Raw genomic sequence first — 19,385 nt, forward strand, 5'->3', positions numbered from 1 at the left:
GTCCCTGCAGTCATAAATCCAAGATAAAGAGTGAAGGAAAATAAGAGATGAGAAAGCATAGCAAAGGGTGGAAGGCAGGAGCTACTGGACCATAAGGAGCAGTAGCAGCAGTGGTCTCAGAATTCCTGTGTGGGAGAGGCTGAGGGGCAGCAAGCTGGTGGAGAGGGGGGTGGGTCCTGGAAGCTTGTCTTGCCTTTCAAGCACACTCTCTTTCATGAAATCACATGCTTATATCATATTCCTGGGGAGACTGAAGGAGCCCATCAGGGCCCTGACCCCCACACCATAACCATGACTTTGCACCTGTAGTCAAAGAGACTTAAGCACCAGAGGGTCACTAATTAGCTCTACTGCCTCAGTGGAGCCACTCAGCTTCTCTGGGCTTCATCTTTCTCATCTGAAAAACATGGCTGAGCTTCTAGTGCAGCCCAGGAGCTGCAGGTCTGCTAGAATTCCTTGAGAATTGTAAGCTGGCTCATGTTGCCATCTTCATTGTAGCTGCTTGGTTTGTGGTGTAATAAATATTCAATAAATATTCAGTTCCTAGGCCAGAAGCTCCAAAATACAGGCTTTTGAGCCGGTGGCCAGGATGGAAAGGGAGGGGTAGAAGGCCTGGGATGTGCTACCTTTATAAAAATGGTGCTACAGTGTTACTTTTGTTGTCTCTTTAGGATCCAGAGGCTAGCTATGATTTTAACGATAATGACCACGATCCATTTCCCCGATATGATCCCACAAATGAGAACAAGTGAGTAAATGCATTTGGGGGAATAAAGTGCTCTAAAATGCTTTTATCTTGTTGGAGAAAATTATATTATAAATTGGGTGTACATTCCAGCTCTCAGAAAATAGTAATGTACCCCATCCATACCACAGTATTTTCTTGCTTTTGAAACAGAAACCAAAGATAACTTCTTTTTTTTTATATTCCTTTTGGTTTATAGAGCCATAGTTTAATTAAACTTCGTATATCATGAAATTCTCACCTCAAATGTTACCTTTAAAAAGAATGGTGAGGACATAAAGTGGACAAATTTTGAGTTTGCCCCCAATTCCTCTATGAATCTTTTACTAATAGCAAGGTATTTGGTGTCAGTCATGAAGATAAATAGACATGAAGACATACGTATTAGCAAATCCCTACAACTTTCCATGGTGGCTACAGCCACTCTGACCCATGCACCGAGAAGGGCGTGGCCAAGTACCCGGCAGAAGTGCAGCTGAGACCTGGCCAAGCCCAGAACAGCCTACAGGATGTGGAACCTGTTAGAAGCCTCCTCCAGAGTTCCTGCTGCATGTGAACCAAAGAGAAGAGAAAGAGGACAGCACCTGACCCCTAGATTAACAATCTCTCTATGGCAGTCACGGGGTGTCAAGGGAGGCCATGAGCCACAGCGACCAAAGAAAGACCCAGATCAAGAGGCTTTTAACCCTCTTCCCAGCCCCAAAGAAACCTCACTGTGTACACACACACAGCCTCAAAGGAGAGCTCATCTTTGCTCAGACTGATATCTCTCATAGACTTCAAGGGGACAATCAACTTTCCCCTTCATTCTCTCCACCCAAAAGAGACTTGCACAAGGATAGATCAAAGTCAAGGCCAAAAGTTGGCCTTGCTGCTACAAGTAGGGGTGTAAATAGCAAAGTAACTGAGTTTTTGGTAGATGGCACATCCAGTGTTGCCCTTTTCTCTCTGGATTGGCACCTAATTTGTATCAGTCAGGCCTTCCCCCACCTCCAACCACATCCCACCGCCACCCCTGTCCCTTATTCCCTTTCAGAACCCCCATGTAGATGGGGCATGAATATTGACCTGAAATTCTTCCTTTCTTTGAATGGTGCCCTCCTCCCAGAAGGCCAGTGAACCCAAGGAAGGGAGGCTGGGGCACACATCTTGGTCTCAACTTTGGGGTGTATATTTCCTCCTTAGATGGAGACTTCTTTTAGTGCCACTTGTTGCTCTGAGGGTTTGGGCAAAGGCATTAACTACAAGCACACTTTAGATGTTAGACTAGCTCAATGACAATACAATAGAATCCACCAGCAGGCATGCCCTTGGAAGAAGGTGGGAGTATTTCACCGAGGCAGAGCAGGGCCCCCAGACCCTGAGCTGTCGTTCTGAGTCAGAAGAGTGCAGGACCAAGAGGAAATCTACTTTTGGAGCACAGCCTTATGATGGTAGCCTGGCTATAGTCAGGGCTTTGCCCATGACCAGTATACAAGATGAGCTTGGGCAAATCACTTGCCTCTCACTGCCTCTATTTTTTTTTTTATTGTCACTTAAAATGAGTGACAAGACTCCTGTTCCCTACATTGTTAAAACTTACTAAGGAAGTAGATGGCCAGTCCATGGAAGAAATTGGTACCTTTCTTAGAATGGAATAAAAATAACTTTCATTCTACCCCTTTTGCTAAGACTTAGGGGGAGCTCTGCTTGTTCCACACAGGTACAGCTAAGGAGACCTGGATGGATGTGTCAGTCCCCTTCCTGTGCAGATCCTGGTCTGGCCTCAGGAACCAATGTGGGTGAAAACTTGTGTCATGGCTTCACAGCAGGTGCACACTTGTGAAACAATCATTCTGAGTTTCTCTAGCCCTGAGAAGAGTAACTCAGGCCTCCCTCTTTCCTCCTCCCTTAAAGAGGGACTCTCACAACCTGGTATTATAACAGCCACATTTCTCTTAGCACAGGGAGCTGTAGGCCCCCATGTAATGGTATTTACTGTCTACCTGAAAACTCTGACATTCCACATAGCATGGTGTTAATGTAGCAAAATCCAACAGCTAAGAGCACAGATTTGGGAGCCAGACTTTGATCAAATCCTAGTTGAGTGACCCTAAGCAAATTATTTAACTCTTTGTACCTAGGTTTTTATCAATTTTAATAAGGGATATACACTTAATTGGGTGATTATGGGGATTAACTGTGTTAACATATATGAACTTGGGCACCACCTGGTCCCTTAAAAAGGTGTTTGCAGGGATGATGATGAAGCCAACGACAGTGATGAGGATGATAATGCTGATCAGGGCTTCTCATTCAGCAGCCACGGAATGAGGCCTTCTGTCAGTGGGAAGTCATGACAAGAATAATATCATCCGTTAGGAATCGAAGAAAAGACAAGTCAATTTTCTGAGCTAGCTCAGAAACTGCTACTTGAAAATGACACAGGGAACAACTACCTCTCAGGGTTTTCTTGTCTATCGACCAAAAAGGTAGCATCCCTATCATTTTTCAAAAGATATAATAAAAAAATAGAGTTGCCAATCTAGCATGTTGTCAGACATAAAGCCCTTAGGTTTTGAAGATGAATGGTCCCATTTTGTTAGCCTTTCTAGCAATTGGAGGCCTATTATCTCCCAATTTCAAGGGTTTTTATCTCTCCAAGCTATCTCTTCTACAACAGTTCTTTATTACTATGTAAATGAGACTAATAGAAGCTGCACTTGCTCCTCTGCAAATCAAAAGAGGAATCACTAAATAAAATCACGAAAGTGCAGGTAGCTCTGATGATTAAGCAGGCATGGATCTATAGTCAGTATTTCAACACCAATTACAGATTATTTTTCTAGCTAAATAACATGTGTGGCAAGGATATTTTCACCAGAATAATAGTAGTCTTTATCTTCTGGAATAAGTTTTCTTAAAATCAATTTGTTTAAATGCCAGTTACTGCCATTGTTCTAAGATCATAGAGGGTTTTTTTTCATCTCAATGGCTGGCCTCCAAAGAGGTCTAGAAGTTGCAGGTCTAGAAGGAATGGCATAGGCACACTTTGGTAAGGTCTTCCCTTTTTCTCAGTGTATGCAGGAGGGAAGTGAGGAGATATGGGAAGGGGGGTGGGCAACACCCGTATTTATATTGTAGTCTTACTGCAACTTTCCCTAGAAAAGAGCCAATCCCCAGGATACAGGGGAAATAATGTGATGCCACCTTGCATCATCTTTCAGAGCAGAGGCACAATGCTCATGGCGTTGTCAGTGGGCTGAATCTGTTGGCTCAGGATGGAGATGTGCTCTGGCTCCTTTTGCTACCTGGGCCCTGTGTCTCATCCTGGATAAATGGAAACATGGGCAATGGTGACTTCTGGAAGGACATTTCTGTGAGGATGACAACTGAATTTCTCCTGCAAAGGCAGACTGCGCCAATTCATCAACAAAGCCTGCAATGCCTTCCTGTGTTCAGATATGCTCACATTTCTCAGAGAATGGGTGTTTGGGCCCAGACAGCTTCTGCCAGAGAAAAAAATCGTAACTCAAAGAGTAAGCAAAATGGGGATTAATAAAAAACTTCCATTTAAGGGGTACTCTAGTTTCAGGTATTGCAAGATCCAATAGTCCTCAATAGTACTCAAGATCCAATAGCTGTACTCAAATGTTCTTAGGGCACCAATCACTCACTCTGTACCTCCTAGGCGCCTCACCCCTACTTGGCTTCATTCTCAATAGAATCTTGCCTGACAACAAGTGCCACATGGCTCCTTGGAACTTAAATAAGCTCAAGGTTCCCAGGAAAGACTATGGTTCTCTTTCCTAGAATCTGCGTGAAATCATGAACACTCTTGAGAGGAGGGGCCCCCAGGCTTGCCAGAATCCTAAGGAGTCAGAGAGGGCCACTTGCCAAAAGGGGAAAAATGCTAGCAAACCTCAAAGAAGCAGATGCCTGCCACATCAGGAAAGACCTTGAACTAAAGATCCTGATGCTGTTCTGGCTAAGGATTCCCACCCAATAGTAACATGAAGGAGCAGGAACACCATGCAGTGGGAGGAACCAGGAAGTCATCTTTGGTGTTTCAGGAAAGAAGGATAAGCTAAGAGGAATGACTTTGGGTGGCCCAGCCAAGGTAGGTGGTTTCTATTCCATTCCAGGCTGAATCAGAAGGCAGCCAGGCAGGTGGTATCTGAAAGTAGCTGGCTGGCTGGAGAAGTTGTTCAGAGCTAGCCCTTCCCCTCTTTTCCTTTCGGTCGTCGTTTTCCTTTATGTTGGCCAGAGCTGTATCCAGCCAACAGCTCTGCTAGGCCACCAAGAGCCTTCACCCCACTCTCAGGTGTTTCCACAGTGGAGCAAAGCTGTGAAAGAGATGCCTTCACATGGATGTGCTCTTGATGTATGGGTCCTCCTGGGTCAGGATGGTGGTGAGAAAAGCCAGCTATCACCCGCAGAATTCAGAATTGAGCTATTAGTGGTGGGAACTGATATTGAAAGCATCAATTATCCTCTCTGCCTGTGCATGCCCATTTTGCTCAGGGTCAGAGTTTGCTCTCCGTCAGAGTTGTAGGAGCATCTTGATTGTCAATTAGTCTGTGGTGTGTTGTGAAAAGCTCCCACTCTTCCTGGTTGCAGGAACTCCTCCGACATTTCAATGTAGTGTATATGGGTAAAGGAGAGGAGGCAGACTTCAAAAGGGCCTGGGTTCTGTCATACCCTGCTAGGGCTGGGCCAGGATAGCCTAATCCAAGGCAGCCACTAGGGAGAAAAGTGAAGAGTCACCTCTATGCAAAAGAATGAAACAGAGCCATATTTTGTGTGGGCAGAGGGGGTTGGGGGGAACTACTCCTGAGTGTCAGAGTTCTCATAATAGTTGTCAGTGGCTCACACTTCCTGGTGCTTACTGTACATCGGGCATTGTCCTCAGTACTCTGCACACACTGTCTCCTGTGGTCTTCTCAACAACCCTGTGAGACCAAGTAACTTAGCCAAGGTCATTTAGTGACAGAAACCAGAGTGTGAATTCATGTAATTTGGCTTTAGAACCCGTGTCCCTCATAAGAACATAAACTTCATCTAATGCTAATGGGAAGAAAACCAGCCACGAGATGAATGAAAAGTTCACATATTCATGGACCACACATTCAGGCCCAGATGCTTGCCCTTGTTTCTGTTGTGTGATTCTTGTTTTTTCTTTCCTAGACACGGGACCAGGTGTGCAGGAGAGATTGCCATGCAAGCCAACAATCACAAGTGTGGAGTGGGAGTTGCATACAACTCCAGGGTCGGAGGTAAGTGGCAGGGGACGGGGGGGTCCTGTCCAGCACTGCAATTTGAAGCTTGCATCACCCTTGGAAATGGGGTAGGGGGTGGGAGGAATACTTTTCTTTCAACAACCAGAGGAAGAAATGGGTTCCATACAAAATTTGCTGTAGGACATGAATGTGATTTGCAACCAGATCAATAGATCTGGATTCCTGGAAAATGGAGAGCTGAATAGAGTCCATACAACTTTGCAGGGGGCAAACATGGAAATGTTGGGTAGTACTTGAACAAAATCTAATTTTCTCAATGTTCTGGTTTAGAAGGGTTTGTTCCTGAGGGCTTGCTAAGGGAACAGAAGGAGAAGATAAATTTAGGCAAAGACTTTCCCTGCCTCTCAATTCTGTAGTTCTTAACTTCATAGTAAAGAACTTAAAAAAAAAATACTTGTTACACTAAGTACCCAAAGAGTATCTTTGGTAATGAGGATGTAGTATCGCTACTTGTTTTGGTGAGAGTCCATATAGGAAAACACATGGTTATTGCCATTTGGGTAACTGCAGGTAATTTTAATAAAGATGCCATTTCCAAGAACTACAGGGCTAATGAATGTAGGCAGATGTTCACAGCTTTAGGTCTTACAGAGCAAGGGAAAGGAGAGACCAGCAAAAAATGAGGGGAGAAAGCTGTGGCCATGGGAGAGAGCCACTGGACAGGGACTGTGGCCTTGCGCACATCAACAGAGCTACTTGCAGCCAGAGGGGAATCCAGAACCTCCTGTTGGTGCCTTCACTTGGCTGAGCCCTGTGGAGGGTCAGGAAGAGTCACTGACGCACCCATGTTCCCATGGAGAAGGGTCAGGGGCTTCAGAGCGCTTTCCTCCGAAGGGGCTATCAGATAAGCAAGTGTTTCTCCCCGCTCTTTCTACCAGCAGGCTTTCGCCAGTCTGCTATAAACTCAGTTTAGTTTGGCTTTCAAAAACTACAACCACAAAAACATCGATTGTAGAGCATACTCCATTAATGCCTACATAAAGGTGCCTTGAATTTTGTCATGGGTTCCTTTTCAGAAACCCAATAAATACACACCCGGACATATACAACGAGTTTCTATCGATACAGGAGACTCCCAGATTCTTAAGTATCATTCCTGATTCCTTTGTCACTAGCATCTTCAAAGCACTGTGCTAATTTTAAGAAAATAGAGGCAGAAGCACAAATTATGCAATCAACTAGAAAAAGAATTCTCTGAAGTCCTGATGAACTAAACAGCACAGCCTGTGAGAGAGTCATCTGATTCCTTAATTTTATAAAAAGAAAATCACAAGCATTTGTCTTAAAGTTAACAAAATATAGTGATGCCCAAGACTTCTGATTCTAGACCTACTGAATTTTTAAATTACTTCACCCTTTGATGTATTTTTAAAATGATAATTTTCATCTATTAGTTACCTAATGCATGACAACCACTTACCATACAACACATTATAGTCATCATTATGGGATGGTAGTTAACGGGATAGATGAGGGTGCCTCATTTCTAAGATCCAAATCCTAACTTCCCAATTTCAGACTGTGTGACCTTGAACAAGTCACACACCTGTCTGGCCTCAGCCGCTGTACCTGTAAAATGAGAATTACAACATCCACCTCACACAGCTGTTGTAAGGACAGGTGCGTTCATACACGTGAGGCCTTGTATAATGATGACTCTGTAGGAGGTCATCCATGCCCATGAGCTGCTATTATCATCACGTTACAGTTGAAGAGGCCGAGGCTCAGAGAGTTAAGGGGCTTGCCCACAGTCACGTAGCTACTAAGTAGCAGAGTTGTCTGACTTTTCTTCCAAATGCAGTTTTAAACAACTTTCTATTTTCACAAATATGACTTGGGCTGATCATGTCAATGGCATGTTCTTTTGCCTCTGCTCCATAGTAAATAATCATTTGAAAAACCACAGGCTGTGCACACCACTGAACTGTAAGCCCGAAGCCAGGAATAACGAGGTACCTGCTTGTACCTCCAAATTGCTTTTGCCTCCCCGCGCCCGATAATGGGCGCCAGGCTGTTGGAACAGCCAAGAGCGGCCGTGTTCTCCATCTCCCCATACGACATGACGCCCCCTCAGGAGGGAAAGTCTTGGCAGGATTTTATCCTTGAAGCTATTCAGAAGAAAAAGAAGCATGCTCCTTGAAAATGTTTCTTTGCAAACACATAAAAGGATGGCCTTGGGGTTATTTTTAATCAGTGCTTAGAAACAAGAGTTCTCTCCCTGTTAACTTTCCTTTTGTGGACGGATCTTTGCAAGCTGCAGTTTCCTGTCCGGTGTCCTTTGTGTGGCAAAAACTGGGCTGCAGCTATTCGTGGTGGAGCCACAAGCACTCAGGCTGATGGGGGCCTGTCTGAGGGGTGGCAGAGGGAGCTAAGGACTGTAATTGACAGCAACCATGGCCACTTCTTCTTATCCAAAGATACAACTCCCCTTCGACCACAGGGGTATGACTGGGGACAGAGCTTTGACACAGCTGGAGACAAGCTGCCTGCATAGTGCACACACAGTCTCACCTCTGGAGTGGCAGACAAGGAAGTATATGGGGACAGGGAGTTATCCCTTCCTTCCGAGCTGTTAGTAGCTGGGTAGGCATTAGGGGACGTCCAGTAATTACCTTGTTTTTGACTCTTAAAAAATATGACTATAAAGAGCATTGTGCTTTTCCACACGTACATATTGACATGGCCGTGTTGCTGTGTGTGTGTTTTGCTGCTCAGGCATAAGAATGCTGGACGGCATTGTGACTGATGCCATTGAGGCCAGTTCCATTGGATTCAACCCTGGACATGTGGACATTTACAGTGCAAGCTGGGGCCCTAATGATGATGGGAAAACCGTGGAGGGGCCTGGACGGCTAGCCCAGAAAGCTTTTGAATATGGTGTCAAACAGGTGAGATGCTTCACACTGGCCCATAAGAGGTGAAAAACCTGACTTTCTGGATATGAGGAAGTTAGTTACGGAGAGAGGTGGTTGTGAATTTCTTGACAAAGCCATTTTACAACTTTAAATGTGTTTAGATGGCCTAATCATTCTTCAGAGAGATGGAAGCTAAGGGTTAAGGGAATTTCTCCTGTTTGGGTCTGACCTTGAGCTAACTTTGGGGATACTGACTTGATAATGCTAACTTTGGGGATACTGACTTGATAATGCTAACTTTGGGGATATTGACTTGATAATGCTAACTTTGGGGATATTGACTTGATAATGACCTCTGCATATGTCTTGCTCCTTGCTCACTTATTTTCCTGCGGCTGGTGGGTTTTGACACTAGGTAAACTATGGCCCAGACTGCTTTCAGATGCTCTGAAAATGCTTTCTCAAATACAGCAGCATGCACCTTGCACTCTGCACGTGCCTGGTTGTGTTGCCTGTTGCTCTTGCTTGGATTCCAAGGCCTTCCACTCCACAGGAGGCAGCCAAAGTAGAAACTTCAGAGGGCACCCATTGAAAGCTCCCGGAATAGGTAGCCTTGACGAGTTCCATTCAATTGAAGAGTCCCTTTTAATGCAGCTGCAAGGCAGATCTGAATAATGTCTGATTTTGTCATTCTATCAGCCAGCCAGAAGATTTTCACGCAGAAAGAAAGAGAGGATGTTGGAAGATTCGGGCTTAGTGACAGGAGCCAAGAGAAGAGTGAAAAAATAATGAGCCAGTGCTAAAGGCTAGATTATGAATCTACATAATAATGAAAAGAAAGAGAAAAAAGAGCTGCCTCGGCCCCACCCCCAATGATGAGGGAGGACAGGGCTGGGTCTAGGGATGTCAGCTACGGTCTCTAGAGATTCCTAGCACTGTTCCTTGAGGCCCCGATCACAGCATCTGAGAACGTCTCACGTGGACTTCGCAGTGGGGGTGGGGTGGTATTGTACTTTGACAGTGACCCGGGTGTACGATGAGAGATGGTGTGTGTTCTGTCTCCTCCTCTAGGGAAGACAAGGGAAGGGCTCCATCTTCGTCTGGGCCTCGGGGAACGGCGGCCGGCAGGGGGACAACTGTGACTGCGATGGCTACACCGACAGCATCTACACCATCTCCATCAGCAGTGCCTCCCAGCAAGGCCTGTCCCCTTGGTATGCTGAGAAGTGCTCCTCCACGCTGGCCACCTCGTACAGCAGTGGGGACTACACTGACCAGCGAATCGTAGGTTGCTTTTGTCTAACAACTCCCTCCCTCCTCCCGGGAGCAGGTGCATGGCTTGCATCGTTGGGAAGGTTGCTCCTACGTGACCTTGGGCAAAGGTTGATCTGCTTACACTCGATGTTTCGGGTGGGAAGACGTTGCTTGCTCACGTGAAAGACGGGGCGTGTGCTGGGATGTTTGCTCTCCAGGGATGATCACACTTCTGCCAAGATGATCTGCCTTCCCTGTCATTTATAAAACCAGCAACCCTGTCATTATGTACAGGCGAGCCTCCAAATGTCTTTTCTCAGGCCTCCCTGGAAACTGCCTTGAAGGAGATTTCAGGGTTGGAGGGGGCTTGATCGCCCTGGTGCTGGCTGATCCCTTAATAGCAAGGCTAGAGTCTGACTTGCCCTTTGGCAGATGATAAAAATACATAGTCCATCCCAGCTCTGTCTCCCAGGAACAGGCAGCCACAGGAAAATAGCAGTCTTAGTTCTCCCCGAGGTTAACCCTGCTCTTCTGGGAAAGCAGCTCCCTGGGTTACTATGCTCAGAGCCCATGCTTGTTTCCTGAGCCTTCTGTCCATGAGTCTGACTGCCAAGAGCAATGATCAGATTTCCCTTCAAGGGTGTGACAATGAAGGGCCACAGTGGGCTTGGAGAACAGAGAGAGAGGCCCTTTTGATTTAAACATTGAAAGCCTCCTATTTAACTCAGGACATAGGACCCAAGAGCTGGCAGGATGGAGACCTAAATCTCAACATGATCCCATTGTCATGACCTGGGAATGGGTGCAAACTTGCCACTCCCGACATCCCAGCACCAATGTCTTCTTCATCCAGGATCCCTTCCTGCAGCTCTGCCTATCTGTGCAAGCTCATTGAGGCAGCGAAGCTCCAGTCTCAATGCAGAAGTCCCTCTCTTCCACTTTGGAGGAGTGGACAGTGCTCTTCTACCCAAGGGCTCTACCTGGTGTAGTTTACAGCATCTGAAAGGGGCATGACAGACACCTGCCCATGTGTGTGCCGAGCCCCTGGCTCTTGCCATTGCCCTGGGTGCTCAGAGCTGCCTTTAGCTCATCTTGAAACACCACTGTATGGACTGTCTCTCACTGGAGCTCGCTCCCTTGCACCAAAGCAGGGAAGATTTTCCATCTTTGGTACACCGGCCCTGGAAGAGACAGCCAGTGGATGCTGCTTGCGACAGCGGTAGTATCATAGTTTTCCTCTTACGCAAACCTCGTCTTCCCCAGCTGTGTCATCTCTGGGGGCTCAAGTGCGTCAACAGGTAAAAGGGCAGCCTCGCTTCTGCAGCCCTCCAAGGAGCAGAGCCACCATAATTTGGGAAATTCAGCAGCTCTAAACAGGAAGCCAAAGGAGGTGATAATAGAACAAATTATTTTTTTTACACCTCTCTCCCACACATCGCAATCTCTAACTAAAAACTAAAATGCTGCAGCCTGGAAGGGTATCTGGTTAGGAATCACTTGGCCTCGCTACTTGCTCAGCCAGCACGGCCGTGTGCTCAAGGCAGACAGATTGGAAGATTACTTGTTTTTCCCCCTTCGTTTCGGCAACTTCCTTGTTATCCTAGAGTTAGCCTGGGCAATGCCTTACATGCAATGGTATTGTGCAAAAAATACAGTCCTAGTCAGGATTTCATTTAAGCCGCCACATATGAGTCAGAACACACAGCTCTCGTTTTGCAGAAGGGGAAACCAAGTGTCTTGCCCTTGGCACACATCTACCATGGAGTAGTTCTGAAATTCAAAGGCAGGATTGACTCCAGCACATTTTGCATTTTACGAAGCCACACTTCGCATCAAGGTGCAAATGTGGACGGTGACTCTCCCAGATGTCAAAAGCAGTCAACTGTGAGTGAAGACTTGGTGCAGCAAGTTCAAGTGGCTGAGAGCAGGACGGCTACCTACCCTGGTGCTGAAGAGGCAGTCACATGGCAGCCCGAAGGCCAAGGGGAATTTTGGGTGAGGCAGAATTTCTGAATGTGCCAGACCAAACACAATGGCCCGGATGATTAATGGGCCAGTGTGAGTCACTATGATTTCGAGACTGTTCCTTTTTTATAGACAGCATTTCGTTTGGGAATCTCAGAAGAGAAAATATTCATAGTGGGAGTACTTCATCCCCAGAAAAGGCATCTTGCTGCCAGAATTATAGACAAGTTGCATGCAAAGGAGAACGAATGAAAATATCAGCAGATGGCAAACATCCGCCTGTGGGTTAGGGGAGGAAGCAGGGAATGGAATCAGCTGTTTCCTGGTCAGAGCAGATGTAGCCCTCCGTAAGCTCCATGCTCCCTGCTCCCCCTCTCACCTGTCCCTGCCTCTTTCTCTCTCTCTCCCTGCTGCACCCAGACCAGCGCGGACCTGCACAATGACTGCACTGAGACCCACACGGGCACCTCGGCCTCCGCACCCCTGGCTGCCGGCATCTTCGCTCTGGCCCTGGAAGCAAAGTAAGGCCCAGGAAGCGCCAAATTAGCTTTGCTAAGGTGGCGTTTCCTTTTCTTCTTCTTTCTTAATAACGCAGGTTGCTTTCTGGATCCAAGGTTACAGTGCAAATTTTAGAAAGTCACAAAGCATAATAAAAATGAACTCTCTTCTGCCACTTTGAGATAAGATTTGTTAATATCTCGGTGTAGATGTTTTACTCACAGACACACACATCTCACAAAATCTGGATCTTAATATACATATTCTTTTTTACCCACTTTATAATATGTTAAAAGTATTTTTCAGGTTCAAATTCACCTTTAAACACACATGCACACACACACACACACACGCTGCCCAATGCTCTCCCCGCTTAGCCGCGAGGCCCTCTCACTCCTGTTTATTCCCACCTGATGGGATTTTATCCAAATGATTTCCTATGAGTAGCATTAGAAGCAACAAATATTATAAAACAACTCCCCACTCCCACAACCCTGTTACCGGAAGTTCATGCTGGAGCTGTTAGCACTGAGTCAGGAGACATAAGAATTAAAGACAAGATTTTAATTTTTTCATGCATTGTGTGCTACTGCATTAATGCAAATTTCATAAGTCATCTAATCATGCATAAACACCTTGGTTCATAAACACTGGTTGTTGCCTCTGCTAAAGTCTTAAGGATAAACACCCAAAACTAGAATTTATGGACCAAAGAGCAGGTGTGTTTTCATGATTTTGATATATGTTGTTAAGTTGCTATCTTGAAACACTATACCATTTTATATTCCAACAGGAATATATGAGGGCCTTTCAAAAAGTCCATTAAAAAAAAAGGAATCAAACAAAATTATTTTGGTGCAAAAAATTTTGAAACCCCTAAGTTTTTCCCTAATACGGATTTTGCATGTAAGTTTTGAAGATGTTTCCTAGCTTCAGTTTCCAGTTTCTAGTTTCCAAAAAGAACCCTTGCCCAAACTACTTTTAAATGTTTGCAATTTGGATAGGTGAAATGGTGTCTCATTTTAATATGTTTTTATATCATTATTTATGAGGCTCCATACTTTCTATCATTTGAGATTGCTTCTTTATGACCCTGCTTGTGTTTTATAGCCTTGGTTCAGAAAAGCCATCCCTGCTTTATCAGGTTGATATTTACTTTGAATTTCCTTCGTAGGTAATGTTTAATGTGATGGAGTTAATATGTATGTAGTTATGTTGGTCACTCTGTCACTTTAAGGTTTCTTGCTTTGTTTTTAATGCCAACAAAGAAACTTCACAACCCCAAATTAACCATTCTTTGTATGTATTTCTTTATGATTCCTTTATCATATGAAGGATATGTCCAAAAATTCTTGGAAAAATGGAGTTAAAAGTTTAATTTTGTGCCCCCAAAATAGTGAAATTCATGTATAGCTTTTTCATAGCATGTGTTTTCTATAAATTTTCTGAAGACCATTCCTCTCCCTGGATCTCAAAATTGTTTTTAAAAATTTCATTTATCGGCCGGCGCCGCGGCTCACTAGGCTAATCCTCCACCTGCGGCGCCGGCACCCCAGGTTCTAGTCCCAGTTGGGGCGCCAGATTCTGTCCTGGTTGCTCCTCTTCCAGTCCAGCTCTCTGCTGTGGCCCAGAAGTGCAGTGGATGGCCCAAGTCCTTGGGCCTTGCACCTGCATGGGAGACCAGGAGAAGCACCTTACTCCTGGCTTCGGATCAGTGCCGGCCGCAGCGGCCATTGGGGGGGTGAACCAATGGCAAAGGAAGACCTTTCTCTCTCTCTCTCTCTCTCTCTCACTGTCCACTCTGGCTGTCAAAAAAAAAATTTCATTTATCTTTTTTTTTAAGGTTTTATTTATTTTATTTGAGAGGTAGAGTTACAGACAGTGAGAGGGAGAGACAGAAAGGTCTTCCATGTGCTGGTTCACTCTCCAGATGGCCACAACGGCTGGAGCTGTGCTGATCCGAAGCCAGGAGCCAGGTGCTTCTTCTGGGTCTCCCACGTGGGTGCAGGGGGCCATCCTCCACTGCTTTCCCAGAGCATAGCAGAGAGTTGAATCGGAAGAGGAGCAGCCGGGACTAGAACTGGCGCCCATGTGGGATGCCAGCGCCTCAGGCAGAGGATAAACCTACTGCGCCACAGCTCCAGCCCCTCATTTATCTTTAGAGGTAAAGACATGCAGAGATATAGAGAGAACTCCCATCCATTGGTGTACTCTCCCAATGCCTACAGAGAGCCAGGGCTAGCTGGGTTGAAATCACAAGTTGGGAACTCATCCCATGTGCATAGCAGGAGCCTAATTACTTGAGCCATCACCTGCTGCCTCCCAGGGTCTGCATTAGCAGGAAACTGGAATCAAAGATAGAACTGGGAATCAAACCCAGAGACCACAATGTGGGATATGGGTATGTTAGCCAACATCTTAATTGCTAACCCAAACATCTGCCTCTGGATTTCAAAGCTTTTTTGCACCAAAACCTACTTATCTTTTAATCCCATTCCCTACTTTTTGCAGTACTTTCATATTTAAATTCTACAACCCCTCCCCCCCGGAATTTATTTTAGAAAGGGATTTAGCAACAATATTTTCCTCATAATAGTTACCCAGTAGTCCAATACCTAATATAAGGGGGAGAATTAAACCAACACTACACAGCCAGAGATTTTTATCAGCCTTCATTCCTAGTTTCTGAAGTGTGATGACAGCAAATCTTTAAATGTCAACTCAGCTCATGTGGTAGCATAATGAGAGAAGCAATTACATTTGTAAATCAGAATTATGCTCCCTAAGAAGGAGACTGCTCTAGAATAAGGTCCACATACTATGGAGACAGGACAAAGCAGTCCCCTTGAGTGGTGTTCAGTAGATTACAGATGTTCACAATAGCACACAGGTGGAACATCTTGGTTTTTGCCATGACTGGAAATACCCAGGAGAGTCCAGCATAGCCCTAGGAACCCCGGGGCTTTCTAAGGAGGTGGGGTTTAGTCCTAGGAATCCCAGCTATGAGGTCGTCTCAGTGGCTAAGCAAGACAGGCCTAGCAAGGCTCTTACCATGAGTCTACCCACCTGGCAAGATGTATGGAAAAGGGAAGAAGCAAATCAGAAAGAGCTTAATCAGAAAGAGATCTTGGGCAGAACAAAAGAGCCCAGCCCAGAACCTGAGTTCACTGGTAGGAGGAAGGGGATGGACAGAGGACAAAAATCTATGAACATAAGATAAGGTTGCCATCGGCTGATCCCAAACAGCTTCAGGAAGAAACAATCGAGGCAGTGAAAACCGCAGAGATCCACCCGGTTGCAGGTACTCGCTGAATCACTGGCTGTGTGGCCTCAGGCACGTCAATTCACATGTGAGGGCTCAGTCTCCATCAGTAAAAGGAAAGGGTCAACCCAACTTTTTTCAAACCCCTTTCCTTTATGAGATTCGTGGATTTGAAATTGAAGATATCAGCATATATGAGGGTACTTCAAAAACGGGTGGTGAGATGAAATTTCAAGAAAAGTTGATTCTTTTGCAAAAATGTTTTAAATCCATGCATAGTGTATTCACAATATACATTTTCTGGGAACCTTTTGAAGAGTCCTCTATATATAAATTCCAAAACTGTTTTGCACTCAAATGAACTTATATTTTAACTCCATTTCCCACCAAGTTTTTGATGTGCTCTTGTACAGATAATCCATCATGGGTTGTTCTGATTGGTGTTGAGGGGTCTGGGCCAGAAACAAATGGGGTCCTCTGAGGCCCAGGACCCTATGAAATAGGCTTACAGAGCTTATGATCTTAGGATACAAACTGTTAACTCCAGGCAGCTATTAAAGTCATCCTTAAATTTTAGGTCAAGAGCCTTTCTTCTGGATTCCATGCAGGAACCATATAACTATAACCAGCCAGGCCTACCCTAAACTTGTCTAGTGACCAATATGTAGACATATCCATCTGGCTGAATAGATGTAATGTTAATTTCACCTAAGAACTAAAATTTTAAAAAGTATAACCTCTGATTTCTACAATTTGAAAAATTATTTTCCTTTTCTTAAAAAAAAGTCTATTTATTTTAAAGGCAAAGTTAGAGAGAGAAAGAGGAAGAAGGAGAGAGAGAGGGAGAGAGAGAGAGATCCTCCATTTACTGCTTTACTCCCCAAATGGCTGCAATGGCCAGGGCTGGACCAGGCCGAAAACAGGAACCAGGAGCTTCTTCCGGGTATCTCATGTGGGTACAGCGGTCCAAGCACTTAAATCATCTTCTGCTGCTTTCCCAGGCACATTAGCAGGGATCCAGATCAGAAATGGAGCAACCAGGACTTGAACTGGTGGCCATATGGGACACTGGCATGGCAGGTGGTGGCCTTACCAGCTATGCCAGAATGCTGGCCCCAAAAAGTCTTTTTTCTATACAAGGAGAAAATGATCCAACAATGATCTAGCCTCATTAACCTCATTCGCCCTCAGTGGACAATTTCTAAAGCAGGGCTCCACTGCTATGGAATACTTGGGTAAACTCAAAGGGATCCATGATGAATCTCTTTGTAATTAAATGCAGAATTGCTGATGAGAATGACATTTTTCTGGGGGAATGGTTGGAGGTTCTTCTAGATCCTGACAATGTTCATGATTTAAGAGATGTTATGAGTCTAAGATCTCCGTAGTGCATAGCATAAAAATTTAATTGCCTTCATTTTGATTCAGTTCATCACCAAGATGGACATAATTTATCTTAACATTTATGGCTTTCCTGCCAAAGTACATAGAGATTATTGAGATGTGCCTTCTCAACTGGACAGTTTTCTGAACTTTATTCAACCAAGTGTTTCAAGACTATTATTTCAGAAAATCTGAGTGCCAGAATTTCTAAAAGTGTGACCAAGCTGTATCCCTAGATACTCAAGATTGACAGAACCATTTAACCATGCACCATCCCTCAAGGGACATCTAAGCAGGCTGAAGATAAAGTCTTGACTAAACACATCAACAACAATGACATCCAGTATTTATCAGCTTCTTACCATAGCTGACCTCGTGTACAGCATCCTATCTCCTATCCTTATGACATGGAAATTATTGGTTGCATCTTATGAACAATGCAATAGAGGTATAGAGAGGTTGAGAAATGTAACCAACGTCCTGTAATGGGGTCAGACTCAGGCCTGCCTGCCCCCAGCAGTGTGCTCTGTGTATCTATGCCATGCTGCTACCACAGCCCTGACAGGGAGAGGAAATGCCAAATGGCAGCCCATCAGCCTCTCAAATAAAGGAAGATGAAAAAGATGGAGGCTGAGAAATGAACACGGATGTGTGAGTCCCTCATAAATGCTCCCCGTCACAGCACAGACCACTTCCTGTGCTGCAGTCAATGTGATGTACTAGAGGTTTTTCCTATCAGGAAGCAGAAAGGGAAGAGAAAGAATGGTTTCTGGTGGAAATGCATACACAGAAATATGTTCTTACCCTAGATCAGTGCTTGTCAAAAATCAGTATACACAAGAAATTCACAAGCAGATCCCCAGATCCTATTGCTAGCAACTCGGATTCTGAATTGTCTAGGAATCGCCATTTTTCTTTGGTTATCTCCAGCAATTTGGTTTTAAAAGATTTATGTATTTATTTGAAAGTCAGAGTTACAGAGAGAGAGAGAGAGCACTTCCATCCACTGGTTCACTCCCCAGCTGGCCACAACAGCCAGGGCTGGGTCAGAGTGAAGCCAGGAGCTTCTTCTGGGTCTCCCATGAGAGTGTCAGGGGCCCAAACACTTGGGCCATCTTTTGATGTTTTTCCCAGGCCATAAGCAGGGAGCTGGATCAGAAGTAGAACATTCAGGACTCAAATAGGTGCTCCTATGGGATGTCAGCATCACAGGTGGTAGCTTTATCTTCTAAGCCACAATGCTGGGCCCTCCCAGGCCCTTTTAATGCCAGTAGCACCTTAGCTAAACTTTGAGAAACAAATGCTACAAGGGCTCACTTTTCCAACTGTGCTTTCCTACAGCCTGACCCAGCTGGGACTGTGAAGACATCCAGCAGGACACTTAGCAGGCATATCCTGGAGAGAAAAGAACTCACACAGAGAAAGGAAGTCCTTGCATAGAGGCCTGAAGCATTGTTATTGTTGTGAAGTGAATATACCTAAGAAAACAGGAGAAATAGCTCCAGTCTTCAGAGGAAAGATCAAAAGCTTTAGAATAAACTGAAGGGAGAGAAATTCCAGATTGAACCATTGAATTCCTTCACATCTTTGGAGGAATTAAATGGACAAGTGAATTGATCTGTTTTTACTAATGTCTGGAGAAAGAGAAGTAGACTTTTGATGTTGCATGAAATCTTTAGAAAAAAATCCCAGCACAAGCACCCTCCCCTCACTGGGCCGTGAGATGTTGGAAAGTCCAAGTTAGAGAATCTTCAACACTGGGTCTCCCAGTGGGTGTGATTAGAAGCTGGACCAGGTATCTCCTGGAATTTTTCACTCTAAACCTTTGTCTGTGGATTTCTTTCCCTACATCTTTTTAAGTCAGAACCAACACTTCATTTCAATATTTAATTCCATAATTTATGTTTTCTATAAACATATCTTTGATGAGCAACGTGGTGCTGTTTTTAAAAATTTAATTGCTCTGGGTGCTGTGGAGCCCTAATTAACTGAGGAAGGCTGTCAAGGAGTGGCAGCATTGTTAGCAGCTCCTTTGCATTTATGCAGTGCCAGCACAGGACTCCAGACTACCTGGGTTAGGAAAATAGGTTTAATTTTCCTAATTGCATGACAAGAAAGTTCCCTGAATACTTTGCAAAGACTAG

General features: G+C 44.8%; 1 protein-coding gene across 1 annotated transcript in view; it reads left to right on the forward strand.

The window, feature by feature from the left end:
• Positions 1 to 19,385, forward strand: part of PCSK1 (proprotein convertase subtilisin/kexin type 1) — a 43,215-nt gene that overhangs the window by 9,398 nt on the left and 14,432 nt on the right. The window contains exons 5-9 of the mRNA XM_062212379.1: positions 672 to 748; positions 5,912 to 6,000; positions 8,740 to 8,912; positions 9,951 to 10,163; positions 12,519 to 12,619. Coding sequence (XP_062068363.1) covers positions 672 to 748; positions 5,912 to 6,000; positions 8,740 to 8,912; positions 9,951 to 10,163; positions 12,519 to 12,619 — 653 coding nt within the window. The remainder of the gene's footprint in view (positions 1 to 671; positions 749 to 5,911; positions 6,001 to 8,739; positions 8,913 to 9,950; positions 10,164 to 12,518; positions 12,620 to 19,385) is intronic.

Source organism: Lepus europaeus, chromosome 15 (assembly GCF_033115175.1).
Source record: "Lepus europaeus isolate LE1 chromosome 15, mLepTim1.pri, whole genome shotgun sequence".
Classification (NCBI taxonomy): Eukaryota; Metazoa; Chordata; class Mammalia; order Lagomorpha; family Leporidae; genus Lepus; species Lepus europaeus.